Source organism: Protopterus annectens, chromosome 11.part0 (assembly GCF_019279795.1).
Source record: "Protopterus annectens isolate FY-2018-M chromosome 11.part0, PAN1.0, whole genome shotgun sequence".
Classification (NCBI taxonomy): Eukaryota; Metazoa; Chordata; order Ceratodontiformes; family Protopteridae; genus Protopterus; species Protopterus annectens.
The window spans coordinates 1,095,218,536-1,095,234,685 of record NC_056745.1 but is presented as its reverse complement, the minus strand read 5'-3'; the positions used below and the strand labels follow the sequence as shown (position 1 = coordinate 1,095,234,685).

Sequence of the window (16,150 nt, the reverse complement as noted above, 5' to 3'; positions counted from 1 at the left end):
TGTGGGGAGGTATGACTGTAGCAGTGCACCATTCAATAGGGACAAAGCCTGAGATGAGGCTGTGATTAAATAGGGCACACAGGTGAGGTGCCAGTTCACTCTGAAGTTCATGTAGAACACAGCCAGGGATATTGTCAGGTCCCATAGAAGCTGTATTCTTGGCCTTGGATAGTGCTGTTTTAACCTGTGCAGCAGTAATACTGGGTGCTTGGCAATGTACTGATATTGTGATTGGTCCTTTGGTGGGTGAGAGAGTGGTAAAGTTGGCACTGAATCTGTCAGCCAGTATATTTGCAATATCTGTTGGCTCAGTATAAGATGCACCATTGTGCAGTAGCTCAGAGCAAGTTAGCTTTGGAGAAGTTTTTCATGGTGGTTACCTTTGCGGGGTGGGTGGGAGGGATGTGGATTTCCAAGGTTATTAGTTTGTCATTGGATCTAACCAGGGAGGAGATGACTATTGGTGTAGAGCAACAGACACCCATGTAAGTAAGGACCAGGTCAAAGATGTTGCTACCTTTAGTGGGTGTAAGAACGACCAGGTCCAGGGTATTGGAATTAGTGAATTCCAGGAAATGTTGGGGAAGTGTATTGGTACATGAGTGGTTTTCCCAGTTAATATAAGGGTAGTTGAAGTCGCCCAGTATGAGAGTGTTAGGTTGGATCCTAATATTCTCCAGGGTGCTAGTGGAACGTGAAGTGTGAGTCTTGGGACATGGCTGGGGATCTACAGCAGGCTTCGACCTGGATCGCTGTCTTACCCAATGTTAGGTGCACCTGAAGTATCTCTGATATGTTATGTTGGGCTACCAGTCTGGAGGTGTGCGCATCCTTTATGAATATGGAAACACCACCACCTTTGGAGCTTCAGTCCAATTCTGGGGCCAAAAGGTGTGGAATGAGTTATAGCCTGGTAGTGCAGGGGTGCTTTCTTCTGCCTAGAACCAGGTCTCTGTTACAGCACAAATGTCGATTTTCTCCATTTTAAGGAGTGCCTCGAGCGAGTGCATTTTGAGATTTAGATTTCTAGCGTTGAGCAGCATGACCCTCAGATTGCATTTGTTTGTAGCTGTTACTGTGGTAATTTGGTCTTTGGAACACCGCCTAAAAAAGGCACTATAGGGGTGGCAAGAGCCTTGGCCAGTAACCGGAAGCCCAGAGGTGACAGATGCAGGCCATCTCTGACAAAGTATCGATGTCTGTCAATCATGTCATCCCAGGAAGATAGATACTGGATCCCCTTAGAATGACACCAGAAACTTAGGCAGGCTTTACACTGAAGAAAGTCACTTAAACTGAGAACAGATCTTTTGGAATCAGGGCAGACTGATACTGAGAGCAACTCTTTTGGAATCTGACCCCACGTGTTTCAGCTTTTTCTGTCAGTATGCCCATACAAATTATTATAAATCTATACGTATAACACAAACAACACAGAACTGGCCATAAACAAAAAGATGCCTTGGACTACATTTTTTTTACAGGTACTACACATCTGTAATAGAGGAAATAATCAAGATATTATTTATTCTTACCATAGCCTGTATGTCTAGGAGAAAATAACTTGGTTATCTTTACCATAGCCTATATATATATATATATATATATATATATATATATATATACATGCCAAAACACCAACGACGAGAACACCGAGACCGGCAGATCGACAACTGAGATGGCCGACAGTTTAAAAGCACAAAACTTCACATGCCCGACAAACTACAATCCCGACAATCAACAAAACAAAACAAATACCTTTTCCGAAAAACACACACACAAAACAAGCACAACACAAATCTTACAAACCTACACTAAACCTTACATACACAACTATCTATGCACTAACCTTAACCCAAACCCTAACCCTAAGGTCCATCACTATCGCACACTCACCTAACCTGCGCCCTAACCTTAACTCACTTAACCTGCCCCTAACCCTAAAGTCTGTCACTATCGCACACTTACCTTACCTGCACCCTAACCCTAACTCACTTAAGCCGCCCCTAACCCTAAAGTCTGTCACTATCACACACGTACCTTAACAAATCAGTGTTCTCAGCATCGGGCTTTTAAACTGTCAGTTATCTCAGCTGTCGAACTTCTGGTCTTGGTGTTCTCATCATCGGTGTTTTGGCATGTCGGTGCTTTCAAGTAGACCCATAGATATATATATATATATATATATATATATATATATATATATATGCCATGTGATATACTGACTGAGCTAAAGTGTTCATAAAAATTATCACATTATATGAGGAAAACTCCATAATTCCCGGAAGGACTTGCAGTAAAAGTCTGTTTTTAAACATAATTGTATAATCATTGGTTATGTTTTCTTATATACATTAATACAGATATATATACAACACTCACGCGCGCACACACACACACACACACACACACACACACACACACACACACACACACACACACACACACAAACTTAAGGTAGCTAGGTTAGTAATTTTCATTGTTTTGTGTTAAGGCATTCCACCTGACATTTGTATAACAACTTTTGCAGTATGTAGCATGGCATCTGCTGAGACTAAATAGGGATCAAAGCACTAGAGGAACTGATTTGGGAAGGAGTAGAAATAATGGGGATGTACACACTCTTCACCCCATATATGTGTAAAAAGGGACATGCGTCTTAGAGGTATACAAACCATCAGTGAAGACTGGTGGAGAGGAGAAGATCTAATGGATATCACCTGCTTCTGAGAGGAAACGCCATTTGCGGACTTATGTCACTTGCAGAAGTGAGTGGTAACCCCACAGTATGCAGAATGTGTATCCTTGCCTTAAGAGCTAACATGGACAGACATGGTTGCTAGGATGATGACCCCCACCACAATCTCATCTCTCAAATTGTTCTGTAATAGAAATACTGATGGTCAGCAGGCACAGAGAGGCAAAACCATGTCTGAAGGAATGGCAATGAGTTATGAATTTCTAAAATGCTTGTGGCTACTGATATTTCTGGTTTGGTGTTGTAATGTGAATGTAAAACGACAGTATGTACTAGTAATGAAAAGGTATGTAGGGTACTTGGTAGTCTGTACACAGCAAGCACCGAAACAAATTAATCAGTCAGCATTAAAGTAAATAACGCAGATGAATAAGACTCTTTATATATGGCTTATGTGTCCATTAATCCACAACTGTATGTAAACCAAAAACTAAAGAAAGTAAAACACATAGGGTATAAAATAATTCAAAAATATTTCACAAGTAGCATTCATGCATTCAAGCTACAATGCTCACAAAAGCTCATACCTGTCTGCACACATACAAATAGTGTGAGGAATGCTAGGATTTTATTTCCCTTGAAAACTAAGAGACTTGGGTAGAACTCAAGTCTTCTTTCATGTGGGGAGAATTCCCACAGTGAGCTATACCCCCATGCACTCTTTTGTAGTTGTTGTTGTGTCTTTCGGCTTTTCCCGGTTAGGGGTCGCCACAGCAGAATTCCGGTCCGCTAATGATTGGCAGCAGATTTTTACCCCCATGCACTCTAATATAATTAACTCCAAGGTCACTATTACCTGTGGAAAAGGGTGTCAGCCACAGTGACTTGCTTTGAAAATTGTGCATTTATTTTGTACTTGAGTTAGTTGAGGAAGTGACAGTTGCAACTAGGATATACTGCCCATTCATACTGCATAACCAAGCAACACAAAACAAATTCAGAAACTGTAAATAAAAGCTCACGCACAACATACCCCAATGTTGTTACTTAAATATAGTGTTTAATTTCTAACTGTATGATGTGACACAATTCTGTAGTGACAGTAAAGTAATGTGGGGCATAATGGAATCCTAGTTGTGCCGTTTATGCAGTTATGTGCATCAAACATTTCTTACTTCATGTCGAGAATGAAGGACCTTCATTTTTGAATGAGTTGACAGTCTGGAGGTTAGGTGGTGGACTTTGATATTCCCTTATGAAAGCAGGATTTGAATTCTGCTTCAAATCCATTTTTTCAAATATCAATGGAATTCAAACTCTTGTCGGTCAAGTTTGAACCACACACACACACACACACACACACACACACACACACACACACACACACACACACACGCACACACTCTGACATTAAATTATTTGAGAATGCAGTCCTAACAGGAGAAAATATTGTTGTCATTTGTATGAGAAGATTGAAGGGAATTCTGTTTTTGCAGAATATGTTTTAGCAGAAATGCTGGTACAGTAATAAACTGTAGTAAGGTGTGTATTCAGAGAGCAGATCCTAATATTATGTAGAAAGTACTATATTTAGACATTCTTAATGTTTGACAGATTTGTTTCTTAGTGCACAAGGAGCACTGAAAGAGTTACTGCTCTATTATGCAGAAATGCAATGACTACAACTCTCGTGAGAGAACAGACTGTAGACAGACTGCTAAGGGCTTAATCGGAGTGAGCCAAGTGCCAGCTACCCAGCTGGGACAGTGGAATCACACGCAGTAGAATCTTTGTCCTCGAGGAAGGGAATTAGGCTTTCTGAGCTGATTACGAAATCAGACTTTGCAAATCAATGACTGTAAATATGTTATTTGAAGTAAGCCAACAGCAGTACACTTCAGATTAACCAAAACGCACAGCATAATCAATGTAATTCCCTGCTGCTTACGCTGCAGCATGCATCTTTTAATATTAATGGAGTTCTTAAAATGGAGTTGTTTATATAGACCTAGGCTTTTCTGGTTACCTCTTAAAATTACTGTGCATATGGTGAGGTACAGTGAAAAACATAGCAGTGTACAACGTTAAGCTGCTGCTGCTTCTGTTTTTTTTTTTCTTTTTTTTAAACCAGGCTGGGATTTATTTTACTACATTGTAAGTCGCCTTCCATCTCATATTTAGTTCTATATCCAGGGGGTATTTCCTTTACATCATCTTTCAAGTGTATATATTGCCATCCAAGAACATGCCATGACTTATTTGTTCAGTCTATTAGTCCTTTGCATGGCTTACTGTCTGTATTAGGGTTTCCAACAACATTGCCATTCTGAGAAATAGAAGATGCACAAGCCTGTAAACAGGTCATTTTCCTTCTTTTTTCTCTTTTTATTTCCTGACAATTTTGTTAGTATGGACATAGAGTTCTTTAGAGCTTTGTCCCCATGTTGTGACAAAGAACTAAGGGAGCAAATACCACTCCAACATCTGAGGGTAATTTTGCAGTGCTGGCTGCCCTGTAGTGTGTATCTGTTCCCCTTTTGTGACCCCAGGTTAGTACAGAGTAGACTGGGCAATAAGTTATCCTGCCTTCTATTGGAATATTGTGTACTTGCATGTAATTTTCTGTGCCTGCTTAACTACCGGGTAGTCTGATTGACTACTTTTTAACAGAGTTTGAAATTGTATTTGGATTGAGAAAGCATTGTGTTTGAGGTTTAGGCATTGTTTATTTGTTCACAGTTTCATAAGTGGTCATAACCTGGTGGAAGCATTTGTTTCATTCAGTAATTAAGAATCATGGCGTTTGTTGACATTCTGTGTTCAAGCATGGGACTGTTCACATGTGTTGATCTTGAGTGCGGTATTTTGTAAGTCATGAGTACCAGCATTTCTTGTTAGTGTATAGAAAATTGTAACTGCCCCAGGGTTTCCTTTCTCAGCACGGGGCTCTCTGGTTGATTAAATGGCCTCTGTGATTACTAGTTATGCAATTTTATTAACTTTGCACTGTTAAAAAGAAAATTGTGTGGTCTGTCACATATGGTGAGAGACTCTTAGCAGGAAATATATCATCTGATAAGCAGTGTGTTAGAAAGTAATTGGGCCACTGCTGGGTAGCTTTTACAAAATTAATTAAATAAAAAAAACATTGAGTATACCCAGGATTGAAACTTCCTAGGACTAATGTGTTAGAGAGCAATTAAACAAAAATATGGATTCCTGAGGGATGAAAGCAGACTATCATGTCTTCCTCTAATTATTATCTTAACCCCATCCCCCTGCCTTGTGCTCCGGTGACTTGTGTATTGTTATTCATAATTATGTATGAGGAACGCAGGGATAAATACTGTTGTCAAGCACACTACAGAAAATAAAAATAAACGATTAGTACATACATTTCAACCTTCTGTATTATAGGGCTTTTTACATTAAAAATAAGATTAACATTCCTTTTTGCCGATACAGGTTCCTACAAAAGGAGGAACTACGTTCCCTTTGCCTTAAAAAGTCTTGCTCTTTCATGACTTCATTACTCATTTCCTACACTGCTTCCTTTCGTTTCTTTTTTTCCTTTCTTGTTTGTGCTGAGGCCATCATCTGTGAGTATAACTTAACATTAAAGAGATCATTTTTCACTAGAATTTCAGAAATGTTGAACCTTTACAATATTAGAGTCAAGGCGTACACCATAGGTGCCTGTATATAAAAGGCATGCAGAAAGTTGTAAGCCCCTGCAAAGAATTTCTTCATCAAGTGTGACCTCAGGAGTCTACATAAATGGATAAAATAAACTGTTAGCAAATGGGATGTTTAAATTACCAAATAATTACGTTTACATTTCAAACATTAATTCATTACGGATCTTATGTTTGATAAAGTCAGGAGATGAATTACCACTGAAGGAAAGCAGTGAAAGGTTAATTTCTTAGACTTGATATTTTTAATGAATTCTATTTTTGGCTTTGGTATCATAAGCAGTAACTGAACAGAGGAACAGGAAGAATTATGATGGGATTTTATTGTGATTCTTTGGAACAGTTTTTAAAACTGTTTTGTAAATGCTGCATAGCACTCAGTTAGGATTTGAGCTTGCTGGGCTTATTGAGTTCCATGGATGAAAAAAGCACTCTACCTTTCACTCCGTGTCCCTGTGTCCAGACTAATGTGGCCATTGTTGCAGTAGATTAAGATTAAAACTGTTAATGAGCTGCTTCCTGTAGTCCAGAGTTTGATTCCCTCAGCCTGCATTTACTTGTTGTGCGACTGAGCAAGTCATTTAACCAGACAATGCTATGAGGCAATTCAGAAGTTGTATTACGCTACTCATGGTTTGTACCTGTGTGAGAGTAAATACACCCCTGACACAGAGTCAGAACTGTACTTACTTCTACATGATGCTGCTTATCATATCTCCTCCAAACTGGTGAAAAAGTAATTAATGCCTTCCATAGCCAGCCTTAGGCATAGGCCAACTAGGCGGCTGGCTAGGATGCCTCTCCAGCAGGGGCACTTTTCCAGTATTTGTTTATTTTTTGTAGTGAAGAAGTTGTTGTTTTAAAATGTGTTGAATGAAAACAGGAAAAACTGAAGAGTAAGACAAACGGTGAGAAAAATGAAGTAAAAAAGTAATCTGGATGCAGTAGGTTGATTAGGATGGGGGCAGCAGGTGGTGGTGGGGGTGCTGTGGAGTCCTTTTGCCTGGGGTACCAGTTGACCCAAGGCCGGCCCTGCCTTCAGTAGTCACCTCAGTGGGATTTTCAATAATTACATGATTGACTAATCAGTAATATATGAGGATTCATATTTTGCTTCTGATTTAACTGGCATGTAATTGTGATGAGATTCTCAAAGCATAACTTTGTGATGCCATGTAGAAACTGTACACGATCAAATCAGAGAAAACTAGTATATGAAAAAAAATACAAGATGATGGCATTTTCAGTTTATTTTAGTAAAACCCCTGTTCAGTTTTGGTAATATTTTGTAAGCACGTTGATGTTGAAATTCCTCCTAATTATTCTTTACAGTTTCTGTATTAGACTAATTGTTTTTAGTTATTTCATAATATGGCTTAATGCAACTCCAATATTTTGCATCTGCACTAACAATGACAGAAAAACAAGCATGACAGTGTCAAAGTAAAGCTTTGAACCCATGTTTATCAGGATTAGCTGACAAATATTATGTGAATTTGCATTACAAAATAACCCTGCTTTGGTTTTGCATTACACCGTAGAACTCAGACTGACCATGCACTGCAGTGCTGTCTGGCATAGTAAAAGATTATGATTCAAGTGTATGACAGATATTGTACTGTGCCCACCCCCTGCAAATCTACCAACCCATCCCTGCCCCATCTCACCTGCATTTACCACCTGTACTTGTAGGATCATTCCTCCAACAGCTAATGCCTTTTTCAGTCTTGCACTGGAAAAAGACTGTGCTAAACACAATAATTATAAAGCACTGTAGCAGGTTTTCTAACTTGACTGCTTTTCAGAGGACATTAATGGCTGCCAGTATATTCCAGTGGCTATTTTAAGTTGCCCACTCATATCTCTTTGGCAGTGTCATTGAACACTTCTGTCAGTCAGGTCTGTTCCTTGTTTGTTGTATGAAATCATTCCTCAGACAAGGTTTGAAAAGTTATAGCATTTTAGGTCATAATCAACACTGGTAGAATAAACATGCTGAAAAACTGAGTCAAAATGCTGAAAATCTGAGACAAAATTTTGAAAACTATTAGCTGCAGGCTTGCCCATATAGCCTTGTAAAATTGGCAGTTTCTAATATTTTCAACTGAAAAAAAAATTATTTTTGAGATTTTTGAGTTTTTAATTCATTTTTGAAACAATGGCTACCTTTTTTTTGTACTTTTTTAATTTCTGCATGTTTTCCTGGAGCTTTTCTCCCCGGGCCTCTACTGAAAATGGACATGTATCCAGTTAGACTAGCCCGGTCAACAAATGTAAAATAAATAAATAAATAAATAAATTTCCTTGTGAATGTTATACCCGCAATTTATTTAGAGACTTGCCAAAATTATTTTTTCAACTATAAAAAAGATTTTACATTAACAATTTGCAAATCAGTTTTAGAGAAAGAGTTAGCTTTGTAAAATCTCTGTTCCCTTTATTTATGAGACATGGTCAAGGTCCGGGAAGTAGTCGAGAGAGTTGAGAGAGAGTGTACCAAATGAGGCAACATTACAGTTTGTGAAATTTGAGCCTGTTTTTAGTACTCCAGTTGTTAACAAATATAAGCTTATGTTGGAGTGCCTCTTTGTTGTAGGGGGACTTGAAGATGACACCTAGTTTACAATCATCTGAAAACCTGGTTAATCAGAGATCCTTTTTGTGATTCAGAAGTCATAGAAGTAGATGCTGTATAACTGAGGTCCGAAAACTGATCCCTGAGGAACTCCACTGGTCACCTTCATGCTCTCTGGAGAAGCATCCATGACCTTCATTGTTTGGGTTCTGTCTTTCAGCCAATTTGCAATCCATATGACTATACAGGAGTCAATTTGGGGTGCATTTAGTTTGTTTATTATGCTGGCAAGAGGTACAGTATCAAACGCCTAGGCAAGGTCAAGGTACATTGTATGGACAGCATGCCCACTGTCCACTGCCTATGTTACCTTCTCAAAGAAGTTCACCAGTCATCAGACAGGATCTACCCTGACAAAACCTAATTTAAGGAAGTCTAGTCTGGTAAGAATTTCGATATCAAGAGTTAATTTGGTCCATTATGATATGTCAGTAGATATGGGTCTGTAATTTCCAGGGTCAGTAATGGGTTCACCATTGTAAAGTTGCATCACTACAGCTGTGCCCCATACCTCCGGAATAAAGCCTGTTTCTAAACTCAGGTTGAATAGATTCAGACGTGGGTCTGTCAGAACTTGCTTAATGTTGTTTTTAGACAGCTGGGTGTATTATCAAGTCTCACTGAGCATGTATTTTTTTTGTTTTAGAAAGTACTTTTATTAAATGTTCTTTAGTGATAACTGGACATCAGAGACCTTCAAGGATACATGGAGTTTGTGTAGTTGTTTCTGGGGTGATGTTTACACTGAATCTGTTTGCTGATATGTTGGCAATAGCCATTAGATCTGTGTGGGTATTTTCATTTAGAATAGGCTTTGAACAATGCAGAATGTTACTCTTTATCCTCGTGATTTAATGAAGGATTTGAAGATGTCTTTCACTTCTAATGCCAGTCAGAGTTCATGGGATGCCTTTGTTTTCATGAAGGCCTTTTTCAATTCCTCTGCTAAAGTCTTGATACTTCCCTTGATTTGCAAAACTTTTGTTTTGCTGTATATTCTTAAAAAGTTTATTTTTTTCTTTTACCAAGTGGTTTATTTATGCTTATGGGGCACCACGCTGGCATACTCTTAAATTTCCCATTTTGTCTTGGGCTAGTTGGGACAGATAAGCTAATACATTTATCGAAGAGATAATAGAAATTGTCTGTGCATAAGCACTTACCACATCAAGATCTTGAGTAGTACAGCTATATGTGAAAATGGAGACTTTGTCATGGAATTTTAGAAAGTTTGTACAACTGAAGTTCTTGAATTCAGTGAGATTTGCATCTGAAGGTTTAAGGAATTTGATGGAGAAGTTTTTCAGTTTGTGACTGGGATAATCCAGTGAAGGGAACACCATGGGTGTAATACACACACACACACACACACACAATATATATATATATATATATATATATATATATATATGTATATGTATATATATATATATATATATATATATATATGGGTCCCCTTCAAAACACCTAAAACCCATAACATCTAATTTCATAACATTGAGACCAGAACATCTAACACTCAAATTATCTAAAACCCATGACACTGAATTTCACAACATCTAACAGTACAAATCACATGAAAATAACACCCCCCTCCACATAAAATGATACCAGACTATCAAACACACTTTTTACTATGTTTCTGCAGCGGGGCTTGATACAGTGGGGTTAGCAAATTAACTTTTTCCCACTGTAGTGCGATCTTGGAGTTGGTATATTTAAGTTACGGGGGTGGGGTGGGGGGGCAGAGACCCCCACATGGGGGGGGTGCAGCGGGGCTTGCCCCCCTGAAGAAATGTAGTAAAAAGTGTGTTTGGTAGTTTGGTGTCGTTATATGTGGAGGGGATGTTATTTTCTTGTGATTTGTAGTGTTAGATGTTATGAAATTCGATGTTATGTGTTTTAGATGTTTTGGGTTTTAGATGTTCTGGTCTCAAGATTATGAAATTAGATGTTATGGGTTTTAGATGTTTCAAAGTAGACATATATATATATATATATATATATATATATATATATATATATATATATATATATATATATATATGCTATATTTGTAAGGACCAGGTCAAGAATATGTTGTCCTGTAGTGTGTTCTTTGACAACTTGTACCAGGGAATAAGTAATTTTGGGCATATCCTACATGTAATGTATAGATTTCCCAGTAGATCAGCAGAAGGCAGAGGCCTAGGGAGAAAAGCTACATAAAAATAGGCAGAGTGTAACAATAAAAAGAAAATATGCAATTAAAGTCTCCCAGGCTGATGGAGTTTCTGGCTATAGCAAGTTTGCATGGAATATTTAGGAATCTAACTCAGGCTTCAGGGGATATAGATGGGGTCATGTAACAAGCTATGATCTGATAATTGATTCTCAGTAAGTTCTCTTTTTGGGTCTCTCAGAATCTTCCTTAAGGCAATGTGGTCTCTAACAAATGTGGTGCACCATCTGGTCTGAAGACATAAATCACTTTTTTTCTGAAGGTTTACATAATTAACAATGAGTGGTGAAGCCACCCATAAGATGTACCTAATTCTTTAAGCTCTTAATATACTGTTTATTGTTGTTAATTGTGGATACACTTGGACATGGCAACTCTTATTGCCTTGTTAATACATTGCATGAAATGTTTAATCCAGAGGCTTCTTCCAAAGTGGAGTCTCATTTTTGTGTATAACTTTGTGACACTCACAGAATTCCTTAAACTCTTGGTTGTTACAGGATGGACTAGTTTTAGTCAGGGATTACTGTTTCTGGTATGCCAGAAGCTGAAAATATTTTGTATGTAAGAATGTGGAAATATTGATTTTGCCACTGGTAATCTTGATTGGTAATTGATGCTAAGTATAAGTATTATATTTTATATACTCATCCATACACGTCAATACTTAGATCAGTTTATAGGATCATAGGAAGTTACTAGGCTAATGGCCCTTACAAGCCTAGCCATGTTCTACCCTTGTTTTCTCAAGGAATGACCACAGCACAGCTACCATTGAAGGTGCTGGTATGAGCTATACACTGTTTGTAAAATCACTCCCTGTCCTTTAACTCACATGAAATGAAAATAAAAGCAACTAGACGGAAAATGTAAAAGCTGCTTATGCTACTCATATTAAAAAACACAAAGCTAAACTCTGTCCATTCTCCTTGTTTCATAGGATCATAGTAGGTTACTAGGCTGTTGTCCCTGAGGCCCTTATAAGCCTAGCCAAGAGTTTAGCCATATTTAGACAAATCAGCACCCGATGCCTCTGTCCAGCAAGGACACAGGTGGAATCCCAGGGGTATATTTTCTATTTCCCATCCAGTTATCCAGGTTGCACTTAAAAAGGGGTAAAGAGGTACTCTGATGTGGAAAGGGAGTTTATTCCATAGATGGGGGAGTCTCTGGGACACAAATCTGTCCCGCTGTTTCAGAATAAATGTTGCATTAACCATTTTTCTTAAGTTAAAAAGAAAAAAAGTTATAATCATAGTTTGTAAACTAACATTCCTTTACCATAATAATAGGTTTATTAATTTGATTGGGGATTTCTTAAAAAAACACAATTAACAAGTACAAGCCAATACTTCTGTAAAATTATTCCACAACCAATATGTGATGTGAAGCACTGAAAGTACGGAGAACTGAAGAAAGCTCCTAGCAGTGCTGGCTATATACGATTGCCTAGCATACCTACTACAGTCCAACAAACTGCTTTTCACAGGGACAAAGGAGAATTGCTGATGAAAGCTCTGCTCAGCCAAAAAAAAACAGGCGGGAAGCTCAAATGTTATGATTCAAGTTTACAGTGACTCTCTGCGAAGAAAATACTGTGAAGAGTTGATACAGAACATCTGAAATTAAATGCTACCCTCTTAATTTAAAATACTGCAACAAACATTAAAGGGCTCAATTTTTTTTTTTTTATTCTGCAAAACTAAATTATAATGTCGACCACAACAAAAGGAGACTCTTGAATACCAAACATTTCTATGGACACTGTTTTTTTGTGTTTTGTATTTGGTAAAGCAGAAACCTTTCATCACCTTTTCTGTTACTTCATCCTTACTGGGGCATCATATTTTGTCTCTGACTAGTGACTTTGTTCACAGTATTCCTAAAGTGAGTGTCATACTTTCTCAGGACACTTGCACTGGAGTTCCCTGTATTACTGTCATGGAACCTTTAAGCACATATTCAGTGCCTTGAAACTGTGGATGCCTGACTAAACTTTGACACTTTATTGTTTGACAATAAAATGGCAAACATAATGGACAACTTCAAAATAAAACAGTGAAATGTAAAATTTGCTGTAACAGTACACGACCGTTTTATGCATGGGTTTCACCCCCCTGCATCCCATAACTTGGTGGGCTGTGCCAGCATAGTCTTGTTACTTAACTATACTAACTCCAAGATCGCTGTACCTCACAGTAATGGGAGTTGTTCAAGACAATATGGTTCAGAATTAGCGTATAATCCAGTGAACTTTCATTTTGCAGTTCTCACTTATGATTGTCAAACGGTAAAAGCTTGTAGCTCTACCTCATTGTCAAACTGTTTCTCTTTTGCAGTTCAGATATTTTGTAATGCTTCTACAGCCCGATCCTGTTTTATTTTGTGCCACATTTCCTTGCTATAGTGTTTATTTACTTTTGTAAAGCAGTGTCACTTTCAGCTGTTCTCTCAGCATCTCACAGCTAATGATCTTGGCAAAGTTTGTTCAGTATTTGTGCTTACATAATCTTTAGCAAGTAGAGCATGTCTCCTTCCCTTTATGCCAAATTCACAGAATAGCTGCATAAATAAACCGCAATGTTGTAGTTCCCTTTCCATACTACTGCTCTGAATTTGTATGGCTAAACTCTTAATGACCATTCCTCATTTTAAGGAAATACTTGGATTTGAGCCTGTTGAATACAGCCTGAGTAGTGTGCCTTTGTTTGGATTATTATTTTTTTTCTAAAATTTCATTATGAAAATTTTCCAAACATTATTGCAAAACATAATTGGGTTATTATTTTTCTGATGGATGTGACCTTGCTGCCAGTTTAATCAACCGGAGCTAGAGTCATGCCTTCTTGTAAATTTTTGATGGACATTTCCTTCAACATGTTTACTCTTCTTATGATTTTATTATTTAATTTATTTAGTGTTTATTAAGCTATCAGTCATTCTTCTTAAACTGTTTCGATATTATAGAGACATACATCAGGAAAACAAATACAAAGAAATGTTGATACACTGGAAGTAGGATCTTGGCCAAATTACATGAAAGCATGCATGCAATCTTTTGGTCTACTGCCAACTAATATGTAACATATGTGTCAATAGCGTTTAATGTGATAAACTGTTAAAGAGTGGTGTTTCCACATCCTTGTAAAAGAATGCTGCAGATGGGTTTAATGGTGCATTTAAAAAGCTTGACAAAGTTTCTTTTCAGTCATTATATACATATATAGATGCCCTTTTATGATATAGATGGTATTTTAGTATCAGACATGAAAGACAAATTTTAACTCAACCTTTGTTTCCTGTTTTTTCCTTTCAGCCGTGCAATTAAGACAAATCAGGATCTTCTTCCGGAAACACCATGGATACATATTTTCTACAATGACTTTTGGGGAACCCTTCTGACACACAGTGGCAGCCACAAATCCTACAGACCACTCTGTACTCTCTCCTTCCGCCTTAACTATGCCATTGGAGGCCTGGACCCATGGGGCTTTCATCTTGTAAATATATTGTTACACACTGCAGTCACAGGTCTTTTTACAAACTTTTCCAGAACTCTTTTTGGAGATGGGCACTGGACCTTGCTTTCAGGCCTACTGTTTGCAGCCCATCCAATCCATACAGAGGCAGTGGCAGGGATTGTAGGAAGGGCAGATGTTGGAGCTGGCCTCTTTTTTCTGCTCACTTTAATCTGCTATGTGAACCACTGCACGAAAAGGAATTCCACTCAGCGCAGCTGGCCCTGGCTGATGTGTGCTTTAGTTTTTGCTGCATGCAGCATGCTGTGGAAAGAACATGGTGTAACTGTTCTGGCAGTTTCTGCAGTTTATGACATATTTGTTTTTCATAAAATGAAAATACATCAACTAATTCCTGATATTTATAAGGTAAGATACTTTTCTTTTCTGTTTTATTTATTGAAGTTGTTAAAATAGATATAAGCACAAACACACAGTTGTGTAAAATGTGAGATAGAGCCATTGTGTAATATTAACATTCAGTACAGCTTTTATTATTCATTATTGTATATGAAATTGTGTGTGAGGGTGCGATCCTTTGCAAAGCATTGAAGCAAAAATAAATGTATGAGTTCTTTAATTGTTAACTTTGCTCTTTTTTGCTGCATCTCATTTTAATGTAAGATCAGGAAGAACTGAGCCTATAAGCAGTTTTTTGAGTGGCATTTTTTCTTATCTTTGTTTAGTGATCCGAGTGTTGCGTAATCCTTCTGACTGTTTTACTGGAGAGTCTTGGTCTATGATAGAGATGGCTAGTTTTGATGGCCACTTTGTTTACATGCTTTTAAAAATGCACACTGTTTGACAGAGGTTGATGCTGGGAAACTCACCTTTCCCTGAGGTACAGTGATTAATTTAGTGAAGAGGGTACGTAGGGTAAAAGCCGTTGCATGGGGGTGTTGAAGGTCTTGACCCCCCCCCCTTAGAAAGGCAGTTTTCATTAAAGCTTTAGGTGCTTGTTGTTATATTCAGTTCCAAAAGCTGACTTACTTGGCTGTGATATTCAATGCCCAGGCAACGACCTGTGTAGTTATTCTTCTGTAAGTCTCATTTTAAAACTATTATGCGGAGTATAAGGACTGTGCCACTAAAATGTGGAATGACATGAAAGCGAAATAGCAAGTGCATTTAGAATCTGGTAACAACCTGGAACTATGGGTATCTCTAAGAAACAATAGAGAAAACTGTGCCTTTATAGCTGTAGTCATTTTATTTCCTCAGAAGAAATGTTTGTTTACTAGTATGCCTCATCATTCTGAAAAATATATATTGTGTATATATTGTACCTGGGATGAGTTTGTACCACTGATACTGTACATTCCCAGCCGAAAGAAATATGTGAGAATGGTTACATCTTACAAAATATTTTGACTGAGATGGAAA

At 37.9% G+C, this 16,150-nt stretch overlaps 1 protein-coding gene across 1 annotated transcript in view; it reads left to right on the top strand.

The window, feature by feature from the left end:
* Nucleotides 1-16,150, top strand: part of TMTC2 (transmembrane O-mannosyltransferase targeting cadherins 2) — a 1,891,588-nt gene that overhangs the window by 573,667 nt on the left and 1,301,771 nt on the right. The window contains exon 2 of the mRNA XM_044088436.1: nucleotides 14,566-15,136. Within this exon, the coding sequence (XP_043944371.1) occupies nucleotides 14,566-15,136 (571 nt within the window). The remainder of the gene's footprint in view (nucleotides 1-14,565; nucleotides 15,137-16,150) is intronic.